At 44.7% G+C, this 26,003-nt stretch overlaps 1 protein-coding gene and 1 pseudogene across 1 annotated transcript; one reads left to right on the forward strand and one right to left on the reverse strand.

Annotated features, from left to right (window-relative positions):
- Positions 1 to 591: 591 nt before the first annotated feature.
- On the forward strand, positions 592 to 5,988 carry LOC120050763 (annotated as a pseudogene).
- A 3,242-nt stretch (positions 5,989 to 9,230) lies between these two features.
- Positions 9,231 to 25,407, reverse strand: LOC120050765 (multidrug resistance-associated protein 4-like). The gene is made up of 20 exons (XM_038997320.1): positions 25,164 to 25,407; positions 24,943 to 25,050; positions 24,730 to 24,819; positions 23,425 to 23,616; positions 23,210 to 23,304; positions 23,020 to 23,106; positions 22,394 to 22,490; positions 21,943 to 22,161; positions 21,675 to 21,812; positions 21,445 to 21,482; positions 21,237 to 21,343; positions 20,942 to 21,088; positions 20,082 to 20,161; positions 19,804 to 19,954; positions 19,436 to 19,666; positions 13,937 to 14,037; positions 10,119 to 10,466; positions 9,890 to 9,979; positions 9,596 to 9,768; positions 9,231 to 9,360 (listed from the first exon to the last, which is right to left on the reverse strand). The coding sequence occupies exons 1-20, from the start codon at positions 25,392 to 25,394 to the stop codon at positions 9,231 to 9,233; spliced, it is 2,853 nt and encodes a 950-aa protein (XP_038853248.1). The 5' UTR covers positions 25,395 to 25,407.
- Positions 25,408 to 26,003: the final 596 nt, after the last annotated feature.

Genomic DNA, 26,003 nt, shown 5'->3' on the forward strand with positions numbered 1-26,003 from the left:
TCTTATTGTCTCAGCCTTATGCCTATGCAGTGCCTTCGGAAAGTATTCAGACCTCTTGACTTTATCCACATTTTGTTAAATAACAGACTTATTCTAAAATGTATTAAATCAATTGTTTCTCAGAAATCTACACATAATAACCCATAATGACAAATCGAAAACAGGTTTTTAGAAATTGTTTAAAATGTATAACAAATAAAAAACAGAAATACCTTATTTACATAAGTATTCAGACCCTTTGCTATGAGACTCGAAATTGAGCTCAGGTGCATCCTCTTTCCATTGATCATCCTTGAGATGTTTCTGCAACTTGATTGTAGTCCACCTGTGGTCAATTCAATTGATTGGACATGATTTGGAAAGGCACCCACCTGTCTATATAAGGTCCCACAGATGCACTGTGCATGTCAAAGCAAAAACCAAGGCATGAGGTCGAAAGAATTGTCCGTAGAGCGCCGAGACAAGATTGTGTCAAGGCACAGATCTGGGGAGAAGGGCCTTGGCCAGGGAGGTGACAGAGAACCCAAATACCACACACACACTTTAAGACTACATAGGAGCACACATGCACTACCCAATGCGCTTAAGTTAATGCAGGACCCACACTGCAAGCAGGGGGAGGTATGTGTTACCATGTATTACACTGAGGTTTTAGTGTAAACAAAGTTGATGTAAACACACATGGGAACACCTGTATAAATGCACAGAGACAGACTTACAGTTGAAGTCGGAAGTTTACATACACTTATGTTGGAGTCATTAAAACTCGATTTTCAACCACTCCACAAATATCTTGTTAACAAACTATAGCTTTGGCAAATTGGTTAGGACATCTACTTTGTGCAGGACACACGTCATTTTTCCAACAAAATAGATGGTATCATGAGGGAGGAAAATTATGTGGATATATTGAAGCAACATCTCAAGACATCAGTCAGGAAGTTAAAGCTTGGTCGTAGGTGGGTCTTCCAATTGGACAATGACCCCAAGCATACTTCCAAAGTTGTGGCAAAATGGCTTAAGGACAACAAAGCCAAGGTATTGGAGTGGCCACCACAAAGCCCTGAACTTAATCCTATAGAAAATGTGTGGGCAGAACTGAAAAAGCGTGTGCGAGCAAGGAGGCCTACAAACCTGACTCAGTTACACTAGCTCTGTCAGGAGGAATGGGCCAAAATTCACCCAACTTATTGTGGGAAGCTTGTAGAAGGCTACCCGAAACATTTGACCCAAGATAAACAATTTAAAGGCAATGCTACCAAATACTAATTGAGTGTATGTCAACTTCTGACCCACTGGCAAAGTGATGAAATAAATAAAAGCTGAAATAAATCACTCTCTACTATTATTCTGACATTTCATATTCTTAAAATAAAGTGGTGATCCTAACTGACCCAAGACAGGGAATTTTTACGAGGATTAAATGTCAGGAATTGTGAAAAACTGAGTTTAAATGTATTTGGCTAAGGTGTATGTAAACTTCCGACTTCAACTGTATACATTACATGCAAACTCCGGACGCTTTTTGAGGTGTGACTTTCGTGTGTCAGTTTCAGGGTCACATGGTGACATAGGGGACGTACAACGAACTCCAGCGCTCTGGGGTCGACTTCACCTCCCTGCTGAAGAGGGAAGAGGAGGAGAGGACACAAGCCCCAGGGGCGGAGACTGAAAGCCGCTCGCTGCACCCTCTAGCAGAATTCAGTGGTCTCTCACACCTCCCCCAAACGCTCCGTTAAAGATGGAACTGAACAGCTTCCTGTGGGTCTCCCCCACTTCCTGTTCAGCTCTTAGATACAGTCGCTAGGAGCATTTTCACTCTGTGTCCCTGATGATATTTTGTAGCAAAGCAGTGAGTGAAGAAAGTTACCTGTGTTTGCTCTTTTTGTCCACAAGAAGGCAGTGCGTACAAACTTTTAGTAGAAGTTTGCCAGACACAGCAAAGTCCGTCACACGCAATATCTCAGACAGCACTGACCCGATTTTGACGACACTTGGGTGAATGATGTCTTGCCATAGAGATCCGGCCTTTACACCATTACATTGATTTGGCCCAAGGCAGTAGCTATAATAATGAACTGAAATTCTTTAGTCACACGTAATATATACTTTTTTTGCCACAGCGAAGTCATTAAAAAAACAAGTGAATCTGTATCTTGTTGACATGCTCAGATTCCCCAACACAGGGGTTGTGTAAGTTCTCAACTTCCCTCGTGCTTGAACCTCTACAGAGTTGATCCTACACAGAGTGCACAGAATGACTCACTTAACATCATGTTGCACAGATGTCATTTTATTTGCAGTGGCTTTAATGAATAACCCCCAATAAATCCTATGATGTTTGTGTGTAATGCAGGCAGAGCCTGTCCAGACAGTAGTCGAGGAGAGCCGCTCGGAGGGGACCATCGGCGTCAGCCTCTATGTCAAGTACCTGAAGGCAGGCGCCAACATCCTGGTGTTGATAGGAGTTGTATTACTCCAGTTCCTAGCTCAGGTAATGACATCATAACCCCAGTACAACTACATGGTCAAAAACAGCCCTAGTAGTGTGGAAGAAACTCAATCTGATGACGACTTCATTAAATGATATAGGTCTACTAACACACTTGTGTTTTTGTGTGCAGGCAGCATATATTCTGCAGGACTGGTGGTTGGCCTATTGGTAAGACATAATTTCACTGTTCATTTCCAGTCATGCAACTGTCATGTTACCCTTTTAACATGCTGTGTTGGGACTGGCTCTCTGCTTTAGCTCTGTCTCCTCTGTGATTGACAGGGCAGGAGAGCAGGAGAAGCTCAACGTTAACGGCACTGTGACCGTCCAAAATGGTGTCAACGTCACTGAAGAGCTGAACCTGGATTTCTACCTCGGCATTTACGCAGGTGAGACACAGTGGAAACCCTACTCTGGAAATTGTTTTGCTACTCCTAGAATAGTGTCATGCAGGCTCTTTCTTCCTCCATAACCTTTGTGTGTCTGTTACAAAATGTGTGCTTCAAAATGTAACATTCTAAAATGGGAAATCTGTGTTTTCAGGTTTGACTGGAGCAACTCTCATCTTTGGCTTTGCCAGGAGTCTGGTGATGTTCAATGTGCTGGTGAAAGCTGCTCAGTCTCTGCACAACCGCATGTTCAACTCTATCCTCCGGACACCTGTACGCTTCTTTGACATTAACCCAATTGGTGAGCCATAAGCCATGCACAAACTGGAACATATAGGGAAAGCGATTTTCTGTTGCCACAGTTTTGTGTTGAGGGATGCTGCATTTGTGTTTACTTGAAGTCAGACATAATATATCTGTAGACAAAGAAAGAAAAGTCTTTAAGAGGAGAGAAGACCAGGAATTTGTGTCCCAGGAAGAGTCATCAACCGCTTCTCTAAGGACATCGGCTAACTGGATGCGTACTTACCTTGGACCTTTGTGGACTTCATTCAGGTGAGCCACGACACATTTTGGCCCTGCATCTTCACAATAGGCTTTACAAACCCACCAGAGAACTTAGTCTGTAAATATGTTGTTTGAGATGTGTAACCCAGTTCTCAGAACTATTAGTGGTGACTCTGAAAGTGCCTCCTGGTCTATTTGGCCTTTCATCTTGTTCATGCTGGTATTCATGCCAGGATGGAATGTTCGTCCATAACAGCTCTTTCAAGAATCCAGCCTGAGGGTTTTCTGAAGCTTCTTAATGCCGCTCTCTATAGTGCTTTTTGTTTCACGTTTTAATGTACTGCACAAGTACAGTGGAATGCCTTTCTTGCTAGCTCTAAACCCAACAACGAAGTAATCAATATCAATGTAGTACTAAAAACAAGAGAACAAAAACACATGAGAAATAAGAACACTAGAAATTAAGTATGCATACTATATACAGGGTCAGTTGGTTCCAGTACCATATTTACAATGTGCAGGGATACTGGAGTGGTAGAGGTGATATGTATAGGGGTAAGGTGACTAGGCATCAGGATGTATGATAAACAGGGTAGCAGCAGCTAATATGACGATTGTATGTATTTGTGTGTGTGCAAATGAAGTGAGTGTGTAGAGTCCTGTGAGTGAGCATAGAGACAAAATTAAATACAAGGATACCTCGAATAGTCCGTGTAGCCATTTTGTTAGCTATTTAGAAGTATTATGGCTTGGGGATAGAAGCTGTTCAGGAGCCTGTTGCTGTCAGACTTGATGCACCGGTACTGCTTACTGTGCAGAAGCAAGATAGAACAGTCTATGGGCTTGGGTGGCTGGAGTCTTTAATGATTTTCTGGGCCTTCCTTCCTGGATGGCAGGGAGCTGGCCCCCAATGATGTACTGGGCTGCTTAGAGAAGCCATGCTAGTACAAAAGCCAGGGCTGTTGGACTGACGTGGTTAATTCACTGTCCTCAGATGACGTCAGTGGAGAGGGTGGTGGAGTACACAGAGCTGGAGAGTGAAGCACCCTGGGAAACCCAGAAGCATCCTCCTCCTGAGTGGCCAAGCCAAGGCCTCATCACCTTTGACCGGGTCAGCTTCTCCTACAGCTCAGACGGACCTGTGGTCCTAAAGGACATTAAGGCCATGTTCAGGCCCAAAGAGAAGGTTGGCATCGTGGGCAGGACGGGTGCGGGGAAAAGCTCCCTGGTATCGGCCCTCTTCCGCCTGGCAGAGCCAGAGGGCAGGATCTACATCGATGGAGTTCTGACCTCTGAGATCGGCCTTCATGACCTGCGTCAATCATTCCTCAGGTAGCTACTGTTGGTGGGTCTTCTGTGGCTGCTCTGTCCCGTAGTCCTTCTGAATGTAGCAAAGGAAAGGCTTCTTGTTCAGATATGGGTCTGTTGGAGCTTATTACATTTTTCTGTTTGTGGTCCCTCTGTTCTGCAGGACCCAGTGCTTTTCACCGGCACCATGAGGAAGAACCTGGACCCTTTCAGCCAGCACACAGACGAGGACCTGCGGAACGCTCTCCAAGAGGTACTGCTCCTCAGACTTCTATTGATACAGTAACGAGATATACTCACACACATTTACATACAGGTTAATGGGCTTTTGGTGGCATCTGGCTCTTACTCCAGTAACTGTTTCCTCTCCAGGTCCAGCTGAAGTCTGCGGTGGAGGAGCTGCCCAATAAGATGGAGACGGTTCTGGCCGAGTCGGGCTCCAACTTCAGTGTGGGTCAGAGGCAGCTGGTCTGTTTGGCCCGAGCTGTCCTGAGGAAGAACCGCATCCTCATCATCGACGAGGCCATGGCCAACGTAGACCCCAGGTAAAGACCTGCCTCTCTCTCTCACACACACACACACACACACACACACACACACACACACACACACACACACACACACACACACACACACACACACGTGTTGCCATGGAGGACCCGTCTGTCCTTTAGAGCTGAGCAGCAGAGGCAGCTGATATGCTTTAATGCTGCATTCATAACCAAGCAGGAAGGTGGTATTAACCCCTTATGACTGGGAAAAATCCACTTGAAGGCCCCTTCAACTGGTAATTACTAGTGGGGAAATTTGTCTATCATCCCTGAGTTCCGACTTCTCTCACATGCTGACCTCTGACGTCACCTACTAAGGAAATTCTCAATAACAGCATTTTTGGCAGTTAAATGAAACAGTAAAAACATTATTTTTTTTACATAAAAAGCTATTTAGTAATATGGTTTTCGAACACTAATTTGTTTACAGGCATGTTGTCAATAAGCCACTTGTCTTTTCTCAATAAGAAAGCATGTGAATGCATCCAGCTGGTAATTACCAACTTCCCACTTGGTTATGAATGCAACATGAGACTGGGAGGCATCTAGTAGTAGACAAAAGTGTGAGTGTTTCTTCCTCCCAGCTTTGTGTCCTCACCTGTCTGTTTGTCTTGGCTCTGTAGTACAGACGAGCTGATCCAGAAGACGATAGAGAGACAAATTCAGGGAATGCACCGTGCTCACCATCGCCAACATAGACAGCAATCGTATTCTGGTGAGAGCTCTCCAGTCACAATGATCACCCAACACGTCCAACTGGGTATCGGTCTACTCTTCAGTATTACAATTTATTTTTTTCCTTAAATACACTGGTTTTCATTTAAGAAAAACCACAGAGATTCGAACCTCTGGCATCAACAAGATTAGAACCTGTAACCTTCTGGTTCCTATCCCTGCCCCATCAGGGGGAGACCACCACACTGGTTGTTTCACATATTTAAAGCTGTTCAGTCCGTTAGTCATGTAGATGAGGAATGTTGGGGAAGGTATAAAAACAAAGGCACATGCCGGATTCAACCTGGCAACCTAGCCTGTCACAACCTGTGTTTAACACCCCCCCATCCCCCTCCAACCCTAAAAGGCTGTTCTTTATTTGACTCTCACCTGCTCTCGCCTCTTGCAAGCTCTGCCCACTGACCATTGAGCTTTCATCCAACCATTCACATTTGTCCTCAGAACAAGATTGGATAAGGAAAACTCTACTGCTGTGTTTAGACAGGCAGCCCAATTTGGATATTTTTTTCAGGTCTGAAAAAGATCTGATGCGATTGTTCAAAAGACGAATTAGTGGAGAAAAATATCAGAATTAGGCTGCCTGTCTAAACGCAGCCTACTTGGCCTTTTATATAATGCATCCTCCTACTCACATTGCGCAAGGTTCTCCTTAGATAATCATGATTAGGAATTTCACAAAGTATTCAATGCAAAATGTCACAGATGATGCGTTTAAATACTTGATATACTTGTCAAACCTGTGTATATTTGGTTTATCTGAAAATGTTAATGTCTATAAAAGGTGGATAATGTAATACTGTTTAAGTGTGTGTTTGAAGAGGGTAAAGTGAAATTGTGGAAAGAGGCTTACAAAACCAGCTTGTGAAAAGGAACAGATGGTGTAAAATTGAGGAGCTATCATTTTGGTCCCTTTTCTTTAGTCAATACTGATTAGTATATATATATATATAGTACAAACTCCAAAAGAAGCGCAACTACATGTTTTGAGTTGAAGACTTGACATAAGAGACCAGACTTAAATAACAGTTAATTTGAATAAAGGTTACATTTCACAATATTATTTTACAAACAAACTTTACTATGTAAGGAACATCAGTATATCTGAAACGTGTAAAAAACAGGAGGTACTATGTTGCTATAGGTACATTTAAAAATAACACCACCTTTGGGAAAACAATTACATTTTACATCCACTGCAAAACCAATGGAATCAAAATTATACATTTTCTAAATCTAAAGTCAAGGTCTCTATACTGCCCCATTAGGGAATAAGTCAAAGTTCAAGATAAGTTCAATGCATTTTCACATTGACGGGTAGGTATTCCTGCTTTTAAATGATCTAGATTGTCATCACACAGCTTTCACTCATGCAAACAACGTGAGACATACATGGGTTACTCACTTTGGTCAAGTTAATCCTCATGAAAATCCCTGAATCCCTTATAGCATAATGACAGCATGTCTTTTCATGTGCGTACAATGGTGAAGTGTAATTTTCTATTGCACGTATATGAATACACACGCCAATTAGTTCCATTGCCCAGTAAAGTGATTGCATAAACAGTGCAGCATGATGTCAGGATACTGTGCAGTAGAATAAATCAATAGGAGTAGCAGCAGTTCAAATAGTAAAAGATTGAGGCACAAAGTATGAAAATGCAATGCTACTTCCATTGTTGTAACACTCTTCTTATGATTGTCAATGAAAGTAGTATTAAATATGCAACACACATCAGCAAAGTGTCAATAAGGAAATACATTTTGCTTCCTTATTTAAATAAAAAAAACTGATAACGCACTGCATATTAAAGTCAGTTCCAGAAATCTTTCCTGATTTTGCATGAAAACAAGTAATCAACAACTTACCATTAATTACTCTGCCTGCGTTTACACAGCCAGAGTGATATGAAAAGATCTGATTGGTTAAAAGACCAATTAGTGGGAAAAAATATATAAATTGGGCAGATATCACATATCTCTTTCTGCTCGTCAAGTCCCTGCACCGTCACACAACCGTCTCAAAGAAGGCCATGGCCATTTTTGGACCATGGCTGTTGTCGTTGTTCATATACACCTGAATGAAAATATTGTGAACTGTGTCAGTGACTTGGTAGACATTTTCAGTTGGGCTATCAGAATTCACCAAAAGTCTAATATACAAGTCAAGTCATTAGCCATGGCAATGATGGAATAAATGATTAACAAATTATACAGATTTTCTGGCCAAACTCCTGAATAAATTGTTAGTGCATTGATTAAACTAAAGACATTAAGTTGAGAGAATGTGTGTGCTGGGTTGGGATGCAGTGTTAGTGCTCACCTGTTTGGCTGATTCAAGCAGGGCAGCTGCCTCAGCCTTGCCCATCTGCTGGACTGTCCTGTAGAGGGCACTTTCCTGGTTCTGAAGCAGGACGTACGGCTCGTCAAACTCCTGGATCATACCAGCTCCTAGCACCTGAAGGCAGGGTCAAAGGTCAGTAAGTCAGCCTGGCTAAACTGGTCTGGAGTGAAAATCTATGGGGTTCCCAAACTGTTTCACTTAAGTCTCCACTTCCAGCACTGGGGAACATCCCGTGCCTTCCCCCGTCTTTCTATGGGCTGAAGCACTGTTCATACGCCTCTTATTTAGCGTATTTCCAGCAATTCTATACATTTTGCCATGGGATGCAGATTTTTTTTTTGCCATTTTAAAACTCAAACATTACAACAATCAATAGGCAAAAAAACCTTGCTAAAAATCTTTAGCTGACATGGCCTAGATGAATAGCTCTCTAAGGTCTGCAATGACTGTCATGATGAGGACAACTGCTGATGCACCCCCCAATATCAAAACTGCACCTTCTGCATTCTTCTATTACAACTTTCAGGATTAAGTTTAAATTCAGACCTTTACTTAACAATTTTTTGGGATGGGGGGGACCCCCCCCCTGCCGACCCCCAAAGTTTGGGAACCACTGATCTAGCGCTCCGTTTACAATAGAGAGTAACCACTCTGCACTGAATTAATTACTCAGCACCTTCAGAGAAGTGTAAACAGGGTAAGCTCATTTCACTAAACAAACATAGGATAAGATCTCAGATCAACCTGAAATTAAAGAGAATAAAAGTACATTTCTCACAACCTGCTCAGTCTGGTTTATCTCATTTATATGACTGATGAGGTGTGTGTGTGTGTGTGTGTGTGTGTGTGTGTGTGTGTGTGTGTGTGTGTGTGTGTGTGTGTGTGTGTGTGTGACAGATATACATCTATTTGATGGGAAGAGCTCTCACCAGAATGCGGTCACTGTCTATGATGGTGTTGAGGCGGTGGGCGATTGTGAGCACAGTGCACTCCCTGAATTTGTCTCGTATTGTCTTCTGGATCAGCTCGTCTGTTCTACAGAGCCAAGACACAGTTCGGGAAAGAGACTCAACCAAGATAAAGAAACTCCATCACGCTTTGCTTGACTACTAGATGCCTCCCAGTTGTAAAGCATATCAGCTGCCTCTGCTGATCAGCTCTAAAGGACAGACAGTGTGTGTGTGTGTGTGTGTGTGTGTGTGTGTGTGTGTGTGTGTGTGTGTGTGTGTGTGTGTGTGTGTGTGTGTGTGTGTGTGAGGCAGCTCTGTACCTGGGGTCCACGTTGGCCGTGGCCTCGTCGATGATGAGGATGCGGTTCTTCCTCAGGATGGCTCGAGCCAGACAGACCAGCTGCCTCTGACCCACACTGAAGTTGGAGCCCGACTCGGCAAGAACCGTCTCCATCTTATTGGGCAGCTCCTCCACCGCAGACTTCAGCTGGACCTGGAGAGGAAACAGTTACTGGAGTAAGACCCCGATGCCACCAAAGACACATATTAACCTGTATGTAAATGTGTGTGAGTATATCTTGTTACTGTATCAATAGAAGTCTGAGGAGCAGTACCTCTTGGAGAGCGTTCCACAGGTCCTCGTCTGTATGCTGGTGGAAAGGGTCCAGGTTCTTCCTCATGGTGCCGGTGAAAAGCACTGGGTCCTGCAAAACAGATTGGCCACAAACAGAAACATGTATTAAGCTCCAACAGACCCATATCTGAACAAGAAGCCTTTTCTTTACTACATTCAGAAGGACTACGGGACAGAGCAGCCACAGAAGACCCACCAACAGTAGCTACCTGAGGTATGATGGACATCTTCTGGCGCAGGTCATGAAGGCCGATCTCAGAGGTCAGAACTCCATCGATGTAGATCCTGCCCTCTGGCTCTGCCAGGCGGAAGAGAGCCGATGCCAGGGAGCTTTTCCCCGCACCTGTCCTGCCCACGATGCCAACCTTCTCTTTGGGCCTGAACATGGCCTTAATGTCCTTTAGGACCACAGGTCCATCTGAGCTGTAGGAGAAGTTCACCCAGTCAAAGGTGATTAGGCCTTGGCTCGGCCACTCAGGGGGAGGACGCTTCTGGGTTTCCCAGGGTGCTTCACTCTCCAGCTCTGTGTACTCCACCACCCTCTCCACTGACGTCATCTGAGGACGGTAAATAAATAACCATGTCAATCAAACAAACAAACCTGGTTCTAATCTCGTCTGACAGCCTACTCTTTGAGACTGGGAATGTGGTTAACCTTGGTCTAATGCTAGTATGGCTTCTAAATTATAGAACTTTACAGAACTTCAATAATCCACACGCTGCTTTCTTAAGTGAGCTGTTTCAGCTGAACATTCCTGAATGACAGAATGCAACTAAAACCCTTTGATTCCAATTAATCATATTTCTACAGGTCCGGCCGCCTCGCTTCGCGTTCTTTGGAAACCATGCAGTATTTAGTTTTTTTATGTATTATTTCTTACACTGTTACCCCAGGAAATCTTAAGTCTTATTACATACAGCCGGAAGGAACTATTAGACGGGCACATTGCCCACCTCTCATGAGTATACTACTTGCCAATGTCCAGTCTATTGACAACAAGGTAGATGAAATCTGAGCAAGGGTTGCCTTCCAGAGAGACATCAGAGATTGTAACATTCTCTGTTTCATGGAAACATGGCTCACTCGGGATACGTTATCAGTCGGTACAACCACCTGGTTTCTTCACGCATTGCGCTGACAGAAACAAACATCTCTCTGGTAAGAAGAAGGGCGGGGTTGTATGCCTTATGATTAACGAGTCGTGGTGTGATCATAACAACATACAGGAACTCAAGTCCTTTCGTTCACCTGACTTAGAATTCCTTACAATCAAATGCCGACCGCATTATCTATCAAGAGAATTCTCTTCGATTATAATCACAGTCGTGTATATCCCCCCCAAGCAGACACCTCGACGGCCCTGAAAGAATTTCATTGGACTCTATGTAAACTGGAAAACACATATCCTGAGGCTGCATTTATTGTAGCTGGGGATTTTAACAAGGCTAATCTGAAAACAAGGCTCCCTAATTGTTATCAGCATATCGAATGCGCGACCTGGGTCGGCAGAATTCTGGATCATTGTTACTCTAACTTCCGCGACTCATACAAAGCCCTCACTCGCCCTCCTTTCGGCAAATCTGACCACGACTCCATTTTGTTGCTCCCAGCCTATAGACAGAAACTAAAACAGGAAACGCCCGTGCCCAGGTCTGTTCAACGCTGGTCCAACCAATCTAATTCCATGCTTCAAGATTGCTTCGATCACGTGGACTGGGATATGTTCCGGATAGCATTGAACAACAACATTGATGTATACGCTGATTCGGTGAGCGAGTTTATTAGCAAGTGCATCGATGATGTTGTACCAACGGCGAATATTAAAACCTTCCCCAACCAGAAACCGTGGATTGATGGCAGCATTCGCGCAAAACTGAAAGAGTGAACCACTGCTTTTGATCACGGCAAGGCGACCGGAAACATGACCGAATACAAACAGTGTAGCTATTCCCTCCGCAAGGCAATCAAACAAGCTAAGCATCAGTATAGAGACAAAGTAGAGTCACAATTCAACGGCTCAGACACGAGAGGTATGTGGCAGGGTCTACAGTCAATCACGGACTACAAAAAGAAAACCAGCTCCGTCGCGGACCCCGATGTCTTGCTCCCAGACAAACTAAACAACTTCTTCGCTCGCTTTGAGGACAATACAGTGCCACCGACACGGCCCACTACCAAAACCTGCGGGCTCTCCTTCACCGCAGGCATCGTGAGTAAAACATTTAAACGTGTTAACCCTCGCAAGGCTGCCGGCCCAGACGGCATCCCTAGCCGTGTCCTCAGAGCATGCGCAGACCAGCTGGCTGGTGTGTTTACGGACATATTCAATCAATCCCTATCCCAGTCTGCTGTTCAAGAGAGCCACCATTGTTCCTGTTCCCAAGAAAGCTAAGGTAACTGAGCTAAACGACTATCGCCCCGTAGCACTCACTTCCGTCATCATGAAGTGCTCTGAGAGACTAGTCAAGGACCATATCACCTCCACCCTACCCGACACCCTAGACCCACTCCAATTTGCTTACCGCCCCAATAGATCCACAGACGACCCAATCGCAACCACACTGCCCTAACCTATCTGGACAAGAGGAATACCTATGTGAGAATGCTGTTCACCGACTACAGCTCAGCATTTAACACCATAGTACCCTCCAAACTCGTCATTAAGCTCGAGACCCTGGGTCTCGACCCCGCCCTGTGCAACTGGGTCCTGGACTTCCTGACGGGCCGCCCCCAGGTGGTGAGGGTAGGAAACAACATCTCCACCCCGCTGATCCTCAACACTGGGGCCCCACAGGGTTGCGTTCTCAGCCCTCTCCTGTACTCCCTGTTCACCCACGACTGCGTGGCCATGCACGCCTCCAACTCAATCAAGTTTGCAGACGACACTACAGTGGTAGGCTTGATTACCAACAACGACGACACGGCCAACAGGGAGGAGGTGAGGGCGCTCGGAGTGTGGTGTCAGGAAAATAACCTCTCACTCAACGTCAACAAAACAAAGGAGATTTTCTTGGACTTCAGGAAACAGCAGACGGAGCACCCCCCTATCCACATCGACGGGACAGTAGTGGAGAAGGTGGAAAGTTTTAAGTTCCTCAGCATACACATCACAGACAAACTGAAATGGTCCACAGTGTTTCTTCAACCTCAGGAGGCTGAATAAATTTGGCTTGTCACCAAAAACACTCAAACTTTTACAGATGCACAATCGAGAGCATCCTGTCGGGCTGTATCACAGCCTGGTATGGCAACTGCACCGCCCTCAACTGCAAAGCTCTCCAGAGGGTGGTGCGGTTTGCACAACGCATCACCGGGGGCAAACTACCTGCCCTCCAGGACACCTACACCACCCGATGTCACAGGAAGGCCAAAAAGATCATCAAGGACAACAACCACCCGAGCCACTGCCTGTTCACCCGGTTATCATCCAGAAGGCGAGGTCAGTACAGGTGCATCAAAGCTGGGACCGAGAGACTGAAAAACAGCTTCTATCTCAAGGCCATCAGACTGTTTAACAGCCATCACTAAAATTGAGTGGCTGCTGCCAACATACTGACTCAAATCTCTAGCCACTTTAATAATAGAAAATTGGATGTAATAAATGTATCACTAGTCACTTTAAACAATGCCACTTTATATTATGTTTACATACCCTACATTACTCATCTCATATGTATATACTGTACTCTATACCATCTACTGCATCTTGCCTATGCCGTTCGGCCATTGCTCATCCACATACTTATATGTACATATTCTTATTCATTCCTTTGTTGTTGTGAAATTGTTAGATTACTTGCTAGATATTACTGCATGGTCGGAACCAGAAGCACAAGCATTTCGCTACACTCGCATTAACATCTGCTGTGTATGTGACCAATAAAATGTGATTTGATCTATGGGTTTGATTATTTTCCCTGTGGATATTTATTCCCAGGTAAAATCCTTCACATATTGTAAAATGTCCTGGGCCTGGGGAGCTGGGGGATGGACAATACCAGAGTTAGGACTTTGATGTGATCTTACCATGTTCTCCATCTCTGCACTCTGACGAATGGTCCATTGGAAGTTCCCAAGAAGGGTGACAGCGTAGGACAACACCAAACCCACAGCTCCCGCCTCCAGCCCTGATTAGAACAGATAAGAACATTTAATCTATTAATTGGCTACACAGCATGTCAACAACCAGAAGCCATGGATTACAGGCAACATCCGCACTGAGCTAAAGGCTAGAGCTGTCGCTTTCAATGAGCCGGACACTAATCCGTACGCTTATAAGAAATCCCATAACAACCTCTATCGAGCCGTCAATACAGCACTAAGAACGAATCCTCTGGCACTGGTCGGATGTAGCAGGGCTTGCAAATGATCACTGACTACAAAGGGAAACCCAGCTGCGAGCTACCCAGTGACGCAAGCCTACCAGACGATCTAAATGCCTTTATGCTTGCTTCAAGGCAAGCAACACTGAATCATGCATGAGAGCACCACCTGTTCCGGATGACTGTGTGATCACGCTCTACGTAGCAGATGTGAGTAAGAACTTTTAACAGGTTAATATTCACAAGGCTGCAGGGCCAGGCGGATTACCAGGACGTATACTCCGAGCATGCGCTGACGAGCTGGCAAGTGTCTTCACTGATATTTCCAACCTTTCCCTGATCTAGTCTGTCATACCTATATTTCAAGCAGACCACCATAATCCATGTGTCCAAGAACACCAAGGTACCCTGTCTAAATGACTATGGCCTGTAGCACTCGCATCTGTAGCCTTAAATGCTTTAAAAGGCTGGTCATGGCTCACATCAACATCATCATCCCTGGACCCAACTCATTTGCATACCGCTCCAACAGATCCACAGATGACGCAATCTCTATTGCACTCCGGACTGCCCTCTCCCACCTGGACAAGAGGAACACCTATGTGAGAATGCTGTTCATTGACTACAGGTCAGTGCTCAACACCATCATCCCCTCCAAGCTCATCAATAAGCTAAGGACTTTGGGACTGAACATCTCCCTCTGTAAATGGATCCTGGACTTCCTGATGGGCCGCCCCCCAGGTGGTGAGGATAGGCAACAACACATCCAACACACTAACCCTCAACACAGGGGACCCTCAGGGGTGCGTGCTTAGTCCCCTCCTGTACTCCGTTCACCCATGACTGTGTGGCCGCGCACGACTCCAACACCATCATTAAGTTGACAACAAGATGGTGGTAAGCCTGATCACCGACGACGATGAGACAGCTTATTGTGAGGTTAGAAACCTGGCAGTGTGGTGCCAGACCAACAACCTCTCCCTCAACGTCAGCAAGACAAAGGACATGATCATAGCCTACAGGAAACGGAGGGCTGAGCACACCCCCTTCGACAGGGCTGTAGTGGAGCGGAGAGCTTCAAGTTCCACATCATTAAGGATCTATCATGGTCCACACACACCACCACAGGCGTGAAGTGGGCACGACAACGCCTGGTCTCCCTCAGGAGGCAAAAAAGATTTAGCATGGGTCCTCTGATGCTCAAAAAGTTATACAACTGTACCATTGAGAGCATTTCACTGACTGCATCACCGCTTGGTATGGCAGCTGCTTGGCATCCGACTGCAAGGCGCTACAGAGGGTAGTGCGTAAGGCCCAGTGCAGGGCTCCCTGTCACCCAGGACCTCTATGCCAGGCAGTGTCAGAGGAAGGGCCTAAAAATTGTCACCCATGTCTTAGACTGTTCTCTCTGCTATCGCATGGCAAGCGCTACCGATGTAACAAGTCTGGAACCAACAGCAACACCTAAACAGCTTCCACCCCCAAGCCATAAGAGTGCTAAGTAGTTAGTCCGGGTAGCTATTTAACTATCCGCATTGACCCTTTTTGCAATAACTCTTTTGACTCATTACATACAATGCTGCTACTGTTTATTATCTATACTTTGCACACTCATATGCCGAATGCACTGTATACTTTATTCCTAGTTACAGTGCCTTTGGAAAGTATTCAGATCCCTTCACTTTTCCCCCCCAAAAATTACGTGTCAGCCTTATTCTTAAATGGATTTAAAAAATCGTCAATCTACACACAATACCCCATAATGACAAAGCAAAAACAGTTTTTTATAAATATTTGCTAATAAAAAACTTAAATATAACATTTACATAAGTATTCAGACCCTTTACTCAGTACTTTGTTGAAGCATCATTGGCAGTGAATACAGCCTCGAGTCTTCTTGGGTATGACGCTAGAAGCTTGGCACACCTGTATTTGGGGAGTTTCTCCCATTCTCTGCAGATCCTCTCAAGCTCTGTCAGGTTGGATGGGAAGCGTTGCTGCACAGCTATTTTCAGGTCTCTCCAGAGATGTTCGATAGGGTTCAAGTCCAAGGCTTTGGCTGGGCCACTCTAGGACTTTCAGAGACTTGTGAACCTTCGCCCCAGTCTGAGGTCCTGAGCGCTCTGGAGCACGTGTTCATCAAGGATCTCTGTACTTTGCTCCGTTTATCTTTCCCTCGATCCTGACTAGTCTTCCAGTCCCTGCCGCTGAAAAACATCTCCACAGCATGATGCTGCTACCATCATGTTTCACCGTAGGAGTGGTATTGGCCAGGTGATGAGCGGTGCCTAATTTCCACCAGACGTGACACTTGGCATTCAGGCTAAACAGTTCAATCTTGGTTTTATCATACCAGAGAATCTTGTTTCTCATGGTCTGAGAGTCAAACTCCAAGCGGGCTGTCATGTGCTTGTTAATGAGGAGTGGCTTCCGTCTGGCTATTCTACTGTAAAGGCCTGACTGGTGGAGTGCTGGTTGTCCATCTGGAAGGTTCTCCCATCTCCACAGAGGAACTCTAGAGCTCTGTCAGAGTGACCATAGGGTTCTTGGTCACCTCCCTGGCCAAGGCCCTTCTCCCTCGATTGCTCAGGTTGGCCAGGCAGCCAGCTCTAGGAAGAGTCTTGGTGGTTCCAAACTTCTTCCATTTAAGAATGATGGAGGCCACTGTGTTCTTGGGGACCTTCAATGCTGCAGAATTTTTTTGGTACCCTTCCCCAGATCTGTGCTTCGACACAATCCTGTCGTCTTGGAGCTCTACAGACGATTCCATCAGTGGCTTGGTTTTTGCTCTGACATGCACTGTCAACTGTGGAACCTTACATAAAACAGGTGTGTGCCTTTCCAAATCATGTCCAATCAATTGAATTTACCACATGTGTACTCCAACCTTGTTGTAGAAACATCTCAAGGATGATCAATGGAAACAGGATGCACCGGAGCTCAATTTCAAGTCTCATAGCAAAGGGTCTGAATACTTATGTAAGGTATGTTTTTAATTTTTTATAAATTTGCAAAAATGTATAGAAACCTTTTTTCGCTTTGTCATTATGGGATATTGTGTGTAGATTGAGGGGAAACAATGATTTAATCCATTTTAGAATAAGGCTGTAACGTAACAAAAAGAGAAGATGTCTGAATATTTTCCGGGCGCACTGTATATGTACATATCTACCTCATACCCCTGCACATCGACCAAGTTATTGTTATTTATTATTACTTTTCTATTATTTCTCTATTTTCTTTATCTCTGCATTGTTGGGAAGGGCCTGTAAGTAAGCATTTCACTGTTAGTCTACATCTGTTTTATATGAAGCATGTGACTTTGTGAAATGTGATTTTGATTAGATTATTTTTATTTGATTTCATGAAACGTTCTTATTAATTATGTTTCTTGACATACACTACCGGTCAAAAGTTTTAAGACACCTACTCATTCAAGGGTTTTTTCTTTAGAATAATAGTGAAGACATCAAAACTATGAAATAACACATATGGAATCATGTAGTAACCAAAATAGTGTTAAACAAATCAAAATATATTTTATATTTGAGATTCTTCAAAGTAGCCACCCTTTGCCTTGACAGCTTTGCACACTCTTGGCATTCTCTCAACCAGCGTCACTTGGTATGCTTTTCCAACAGTCTTGAAGGAGTTCCCACATATTCTGAGCACTTGTTGGCTGCTTTTCCTTCACTCAGACTTATCCAAACCATCTCAATTTGGTTGAGGTCGGGCATTGTGGAGGCCGGGTCATATGATGCAGCACTCCATCACTCTCCTTCTTGGTCTATTAGCCCTTACACAGCCTGGAGGTGTGTTGGGCCATTGTCCGGTTGAAAAACAAATGACTGTCCTACTAAGCGCAAACCAGATGGGATGGCGTATCGCTGCAGAATGCTGTGGTAGCCATGCTGGTTAAGTGTGCCTTGAATTCTAAATAAATCACAGACAGTGTCACCAGCAAACCACCCCCACACCACCTCCTCCATGCATTACGGTGGGAAATACACATGCGGAGATCATCAGTTAACCCACACCGTATCTCACAAAGACACGGCGGTTGGAACCAAAAAAGTCAAATTTGGACTCCAGACCAAACGACAGATTACCACCGGTCTAATGTCCATTGCTCGTGTTTCTTGGCCCAAACAAGTCTCTTCTTATTATTGGTGTCCTTTAGTAGTGGTTTCTTTGCAGCAATTCGACCATGACGGCCTGGTTCACGTAGTCTCCTCTGAACAGTTGATGTCAAGATGTGTCTGTTACTTGAACTCTGTGAAGCATTTATTTGGGCTGCAATTTATGAGGCTGGTAACTCTAATGAACTTATCCTCTGCAGCAGAGGTAACTCTGGGTCTTCCTTTCCTGTGGCGGTCCTCATGAGAGCCAGTTTCATCATAGCGCTTGATGTTTTTTGCGACTGCACTTGACATTTTCCGTATTGACTGACTTTCATGTGGATGATGAACTGTCATTTATCTTTGCTTTTTTGAGCTGTTCTTGCCGTAATACGGACTTGGTCTTTTACCAAATAGGGTTACCTTCTCTATACACCCCCTACCTTGTCACAACACAACTGATTGGCTCAAACGCATTAAGGCAAGAAATACCACAAATTAACTTTTAAGAATGAACACCTGTTAATTGAAATGCATTCCTGGTGACTACCTCATGAAGCCGATGGAAAGAGTGTGCAAAGCTGTCATCAAGGCAAAGGGTGGCTATTTGAAGAATCTCAAATGTAAAATATATTTTGATTATTTTAACACTATTTTGGTTACTACATGATTCCATATGTGTTATTTCATAGTTTTGATGTCGTCACTATTATTCTACAATGTAGAAAATAGTAAAAATAAAGAAAAACCCTTGAATGAGTAGCTGTTCTAAAACTTTTGACCGGTAGTGTAGCTTGGATAACTGTTTGGCCCCAAGTGTAATACAAGTTGTTGCTCGGGAACAGGCAATGAGCCAAAGACTTTGAGCAGAAAGATTATCCAACCTCGAATTCAATTTGTTTATGTCAGATGAAAGCAACATTGATTTCTACCATTGTGTAACAGCTTCTGTAATGAAGTCAGGGGTCCCTTAAGGTGGACTTAATAGAAGGTATATATACACATCTTAAGGCACTGGTCAAAAGTGCACCACATACAGAATAGGGTGTCATTTGGGACACAACCATAATAATTTATCCTCTTACCATCTCTGAGGAAGAGGCAGCCGAAGGCGGTGACAGTGACAAAGGCCGCGCAGATTCCATCCAGTCGGAGAGCGAACCAGCGAGAGGTGACCAGGAACAGGAACCAGGACTCTGTGTGCAGATCCTGATGAGCGTCAAAGGTGTTCTGGAATCTCTCCTCGGCTCTGAAGGCTCGGATCGTCCACAGACCTTGGAGGGATGAGGACAAGTGGGAGAAGACGGGACTCCGAGCTGCAGAAAACAGGAAATTCATCAACACACACACGCCTGCAGACACAAAAGGAAATCATACACATTAATAGAGCAAATGTACAATTATCATTTGTCCCTTGCCTCCCCTCACTGTCCCAGTCAGTCCTGTCACTCACTGGTGGACTCCAGGCGTTTGACGTCCCGTGACGTCTGCAGGAAGTAGCGCCTCAGGAACAGGAAGACGATGAGTAGAGGAACCACAGGAATGAGGATCCAGGGCATGACTGAGGCTGCCACCACCACTACGCCGATATTCTGCAGGATCGACTGTGGCAAGATCGGATACGCCCAGGAGACATGAAGAGAAGAAAAGATTTAGATACTGGATTGGGAAATCTATATCCGCCTGCCAAAATACATAGATGTTCCCCTCTAGGGCTATAAAGTCACTTACCTGACTGAAGTCAACAAAGGTATTAGGTAACATGGAATCCAGCTGGCTGATGTCCTTAGAGAACCTGTTGAGAATTCTTCCTGTGACAGAACAGGAGGAAGTAATCCACTGGGCAAATACTGGTAAAAATCAACATTGTTTCCCACGTCATTTCAACAAAAAAATTCAATGTGATGACTTTTACTCAATGTGGAAAACTGATTGGATTTGAAAAAAGTTATCACCTGCTAAGAAAGCATTTTTTGGATGACTATTCCCTATTGACATTTGGCATTTAGGTACCCTCTGTAAGGCCTGAGGTCATCATAAATCAGGTCTTAGTTACTGGTATCTGGGCACCTGAGACATAAAATTGACCATGGGTGTCCTAAGCCATTAAGACGTTTAAATTGTATAGTCTATTCAACCCCAAGGTCTCAGCCTTGATTTAATGCTTTGGCACCTGACACGCTGCAAACTTCTTAGAGGAACATTTCTGTCTTTCCATGTGCATATGTCTGTCTATTAAACCTTTAAATATAGAAGTTGTTCACCTTGTATTTTGCAGCAAGTATTTCTCTACAACTTGACCAGTTTTCAATTCCTAACAAACGTAAGGGAATTTTGTATTTTTCTTTTCCACACAACTTTTAACCTAAATACAAATACTTTTTTTTTTTTTTTTTTTTTTTTTACTTTGAATTCACGTTAGTTGACAAGAACCAAATGTAAATCAAAACAAGATGTTGAAATGACGTCTGTTCCCCTCTCACCGCCTCTCACCCAACCAGTTTCAAAGCATTTTGAGGTCAGGACTCAATTCCAAGTCTACAAGAAAAAGACAACACAAACAGATTCTATTTCACAGGGGGGTTTCTCACCAATTGGGTTGATGTCAAAGAAGCGTACAGGTGTCCGGAGGATAGAGTTGAACATGCGGTTGTGCAGAGACTGAGCAGCTTTCACCAGCACATTGAACATCACCAGACTCCTGGCAAAGCCAAAGATGACTGAGGCCAGAGTCAAACCTGAACACAGAGAAGGTGACTTGTCACGATTTTCCAAAGCTTCCTCCGAGGGAAGGGGACAACCTCATACTTACTTGGAAAATATTCCCATTCTTTGAAGGGAGAAGTAAATATACAGTGTATTTAGGAATGCTCTTCCTCTGTATACCTGCATAAATACCCATGTAGAAACTGAGGTCCAATTCTTGAGTGATGTTGAGGCCGTTGTGGACAATCACAGTGCTGTTAATATTGAGTTTCTCCTGCTCTCCTGCCCTGCCAATCAAACAGCATTGTTATTTGAATGTTCACAATGCTATGGTCCAACTGAACTGTGAAACAAATAATGTACTTCTGTAACAATAGAGGCTTCTCACCAATAGGCTAGCCACCAATCCTGAAGAACATACGCTACCTGTGGGTGACAAATTACATTATAGTTGGTTCGATCATTGCAATGTCATTGGTTCCAATGCACTGATCTGTTCAGAGTTAAATTTTGCACACATCTATCAGAAGTCAAAATGCTTGTATTTACTGTAGATGCTATGAGGTAGAATGGTGACATATGGCTATTCACTGCCTGACATTTTGGATCCGTTAATACCTCCGCGATGAGACTGAGGAGGACTGTGCCCAGCATAACCAGGATGCTGGCTCCTGCGTTTAAGTACTTGAAGTATAGGCTGGCGCCGATGTTGCCCTCCGATCGGCTCTCCTCTGCTACTGTCTGGACAGGCTCCTCCTGGGAGGAGACATGGACAGATAATACCCTGTTAACTAAGGGACGAACAACCAGGCACACTTCAGAATGAAAATCTTCCTTGTGACTGTATCTAAGGGCTTGAAAGGAAGTGAGTGGGGTTTGGACCCACCGGAAGCTGTTCAGCTCCATCTTTAACAGAGTGCATGGAGGAGGTCTGGGAGACCAATGAATTCCGGGAGGAAATTGAGTTCTGGGAAAAGGCGTGTTTGACCACTGAGTGATTGTTGTTGGTTTGTGGCTTCTCCTCCTCGTCCCTCTTCAGCAGGGAGGTGAAGTCAACCCCAGAGTGCTGCAGCTCGGAGTATGTCCCCCTCGCTACCACGTGACCCTGAGAGACACACACACACACACACACACACACACGTCACACCCTGCCCAACTTCTGGAGTCTGTATTCATATGTAAATGTATATGCCTTTGGGTGAACTATTCAGTTCATGAAGATTGACAGCAGACATGTGTTATGTGCTCAACAAATTAAAAGATAAGCAGAAATGCACCTGTGGTCATATGTAGGTTACAAAGCATGTGTAGAATGTTAAACCCTGCCAGGAACACACCTCCTTGAGGACGAGGATCTGGTTGGCTGCTTGGAGGTACTGCAACTGGTGGGTGACCAGGATGCGGGGCTTATTCTTCAGAATACCACAGATACACCTGGACACACAGACACATGGAGACAGACAGTTTAAGTGCAGTTTCAACCTGCTGGTGAAGGCTTAAGGCCTGTTCTAACGTCAGAGAATCCACATGACCCTGAACATCCTTTTATTTGTAAATGCTATACAAAACCCCATTCCTGCCCTAAAGAAGCAGCCAGTAAGTAGACCTAATCTGAGTCTGGGAAGAATGTAGTTCAGTTGTTCTAAAGGATAGTGGGGTAAGTTGAGCCAAAGGGTTAGTTGAGCCACTCTTTGTTTCTAGGAAACCATATGCAAAATGAATCATGTGACCAAATATATACAGTAGGAAGAGGTCATCATTTCATAGTTGCACCAGACCTCCCCAAACCATCTTGCTGCTCAATGTGTAAATGGATGTTTCTTTAACTGTTGTGTTTTATGTTGTAAATTGGTCTGAAACCTTGTGAGCTGCTATTTTGTCTCTCTTTAAAAATAATTACTTATCTTAAATGGGACCAGTCTGGTAAAATAAAACTGTTCAGCTGAAACTGTGGTTCACTCACTGTTCAAACAGGTGTCTCCCGACCTCAGCATCCACAGCACTTAGAGGGTCGTCCAGCAGGTAGATATCAGCATCCTGGTACACAGCCCTGAGACACAACAAGGCTTTCAGATAGAGACTGGAGGATATTCTTCTATAGAAAGTACCTCAACTCATTTCTACTCTGGTATGAAGTGGAGCTGTGGTCTTACCGGGCCAGGTTCACTCTAGCTTTCTGTCCCCCACTGAGGGTGGCTCCTCTGTCCCCTATCACTGTCAGGTCCCCGTCTGGCAGCAGCTCCATGTCCTAAACACAGAAGTGATAACAGCGACAACAGGGGTTAACAGTCATTGAACACAAAGCCATTACAACCACTGCAAAGCTCCTAGAATAAATACCATGAGCGCTCCATTCAGTGTGTCTTACCCTCTTGAGGGCGCAGGCTCTCAGGACCTTCTCATACTTCTGAGGATGGAGCTCTTTGCCAAACAGGATGTTGCTGCGGATGGTTCCAGGGAACACCCAGGGCTGCTGGGAGGCGTAGGTCAGCTGACCTTTGACCCTCAACACGCCCTTGTCGTGAGGCAGCTCCCCCAGAATGGCGCTGAGCAGAGAGGACTGTGAGAGATGGGATGGTAAACATGTGTGCTGGCTGATGGCTTACAACATATTTTACCATATATACACACACACACACTACATGACCAAAGGTATTCGGACACCTGCTCGTTGAACAAACCTTTCCAAATTCATGGAGTTGGTCCCCCCCTTTGCTGCTATAACAGCCTCCACTCTTCTGGGAAGGCTTTCCACTAGATTTTGGAACATTGCTGCGGGGACTTCCTTTCATTCAGGCTCAAGAGCATTAGTGAGGTCGGGCACTGATGTTGTGCGATTAGGCCTGGCTCACAGTTGGCGTTCCTATTCTTCCCAAAGGTGTTCAATGGGGTTGAGGTCAGGCCTCTGTACAGGCTTGTCAAGTTCTTTCACATCGATCTTGACAAACCATTTCTGTATGGACCTCGCTTTGTGCACGGGGGCATTGTTGTGCATTGACAGTATGCATTGGAGCAGGTAGCGTTCTCCTGGCATCCATCAAACCCAGATTCGTCTGTCAGATGGTAAAGTGTGTTTCCACTGCTCCAGAGTCTAATGGTGGCGAGCTTTACTACACCACTCCAGCCAACACTTAGCATTGCGCATGGTGATCTTAGGCTTGTGTGCAGCTGCCTGGCCATGGAAACCCATTTCATGAAGCTCCCGACTAACAGTTCTTGTGCTGACATTGCTTCCAGAGCCAGTTTGGAACTCGGTAGTGAGTGTTGCAACTGAAGACAGATGATTTTTACACGCTACGAGCTTCACCACTAGCCAATCCCGTTCTGTGAGCTTGTGTGGCCAACCACTTAGCAGCTGAGCAATTGTTCCTCCTAGAAGTTTTCACTTCACAATAACAACACTGACAGTTGACCGGGACAGCTCTAGCAAGGCAGGAATTTGACAAACTGACTTGTTGGAAAGGTGGCATCCTATGACGGTTCTACGTTTGAAAGTCACTGAGCTCTTCAGTAAGGCTATTCGACTGCCAATGTTTGTCTATGGAGACTGCATGGCTGTGTGCTGGATTTTATACACCTGTCAGCACGGGTGTGGCTAAAATAGCTGCATTTGAAGGGGTGTTCACATACTTTTGTATATATAGTGTACTATGTACTGTGCATGACCTCTGACCTTTCCAGACCCCACAGGTCCAATGACAGCAACGAGCTGCTCCGACTTCACTGTGAGTGACAGGTTCTGGAGAGATGGGGCGTCCAGACACTGGAGAAAGAGAGAGAGAGAAGGGACATTTCATAGCAATACATGAAGATACCACACAGGACAGGCTTCTTCTTGTTTTGTATATCAACATTTGGACATTCAACATTTGATCAGAATATTCACCTTGTCCCAGTAGCAAATTAAGTCCTTGATCTCAACAGAGGCGTCTTTCTTTTCCTCCAAGGTGAATCTCATGTTGGGTCTCTCAATCTCATCCAACAGAAGGAAATTCTGTGGGTCAACAGAGAGATGATGCGGCCAAACAAACCTTACTAAACCACAAGAACTCATTGCACCTAGGTGAGGCACATCAGCCATTTTGTGCCAGATGATCTATAGAGTACCTTGATCCTGCGGATACTGATGATGGTCTCGAACACCTTCTCGATGGCCTGTGGGAAGAAGAGGGTCACTGTGATCTTGATGGCACCATACAGAGACACTGCCACAAACACCCGGCTGGCTGAGATGGTGTTCCCCAGGAGGACGTAGACGGCGAAGGTGATGAAGACTATGATCTTACTGGCCGCAAAGAAAGAGACCATGTTGAGGCCTCGCAGGTAGGAGCTTGACATGATCTTGGAGATTTCTTCCCTGAGAGAAGATTGAAAGAGAGAAGAGGGGGGGGGGGGGGGTCATAACATGGATCATTTAGCTATTTGATTTGGAATTCTAGGACCCTTTTAGGTGTATGCATGTACAGTCATGGCCAAAAGTTTTGAGAATTACACAAATATTAATATCCACAAAGTTTGCTGCTTCAGATATTTTTGTCAGATGTTACTATGGAATACTGAAGTATAATTACAAGCATTTCATAAGTGTCAAAGGCTTTTATTGACAATTACATGAAGTTGATGCAATGAGTCAATATTTGCAGGGTTGACCCTTCTTTTTCAAGACCTCTGCAATCCGCCCTGGCATGCTGTCAATTAACTTCTGGGCCACATCCTGACTGATGGCAGCCCATTCTTGCATAATCAATGCTTGGAGTTTGTCAGAATGTGTGGGTTTTTGTTTGTCCATCCGCCTCTTGAGGATTGACCACAAGTTCTCAATGGGATTAAGGTCTAGGGAGTTTCCTGGCCATGGACCAAAAATATTGATGTTTTGTTCCCCGAGCCACTTAGTTATCACTTTTGCCTTATGACAAGGTGTTCTATCATGCTGGAAAAGGCAATGTT

The sequence above is a fragment of the Salvelinus namaycush genome, chromosome 7, assembly GCF_016432855.1.
Source record: "Salvelinus namaycush isolate Seneca chromosome 7, SaNama_1.0, whole genome shotgun sequence".
Taxonomy (NCBI): Eukaryota; Metazoa; Chordata; class Actinopteri; order Salmoniformes; family Salmonidae; genus Salvelinus; species Salvelinus namaycush.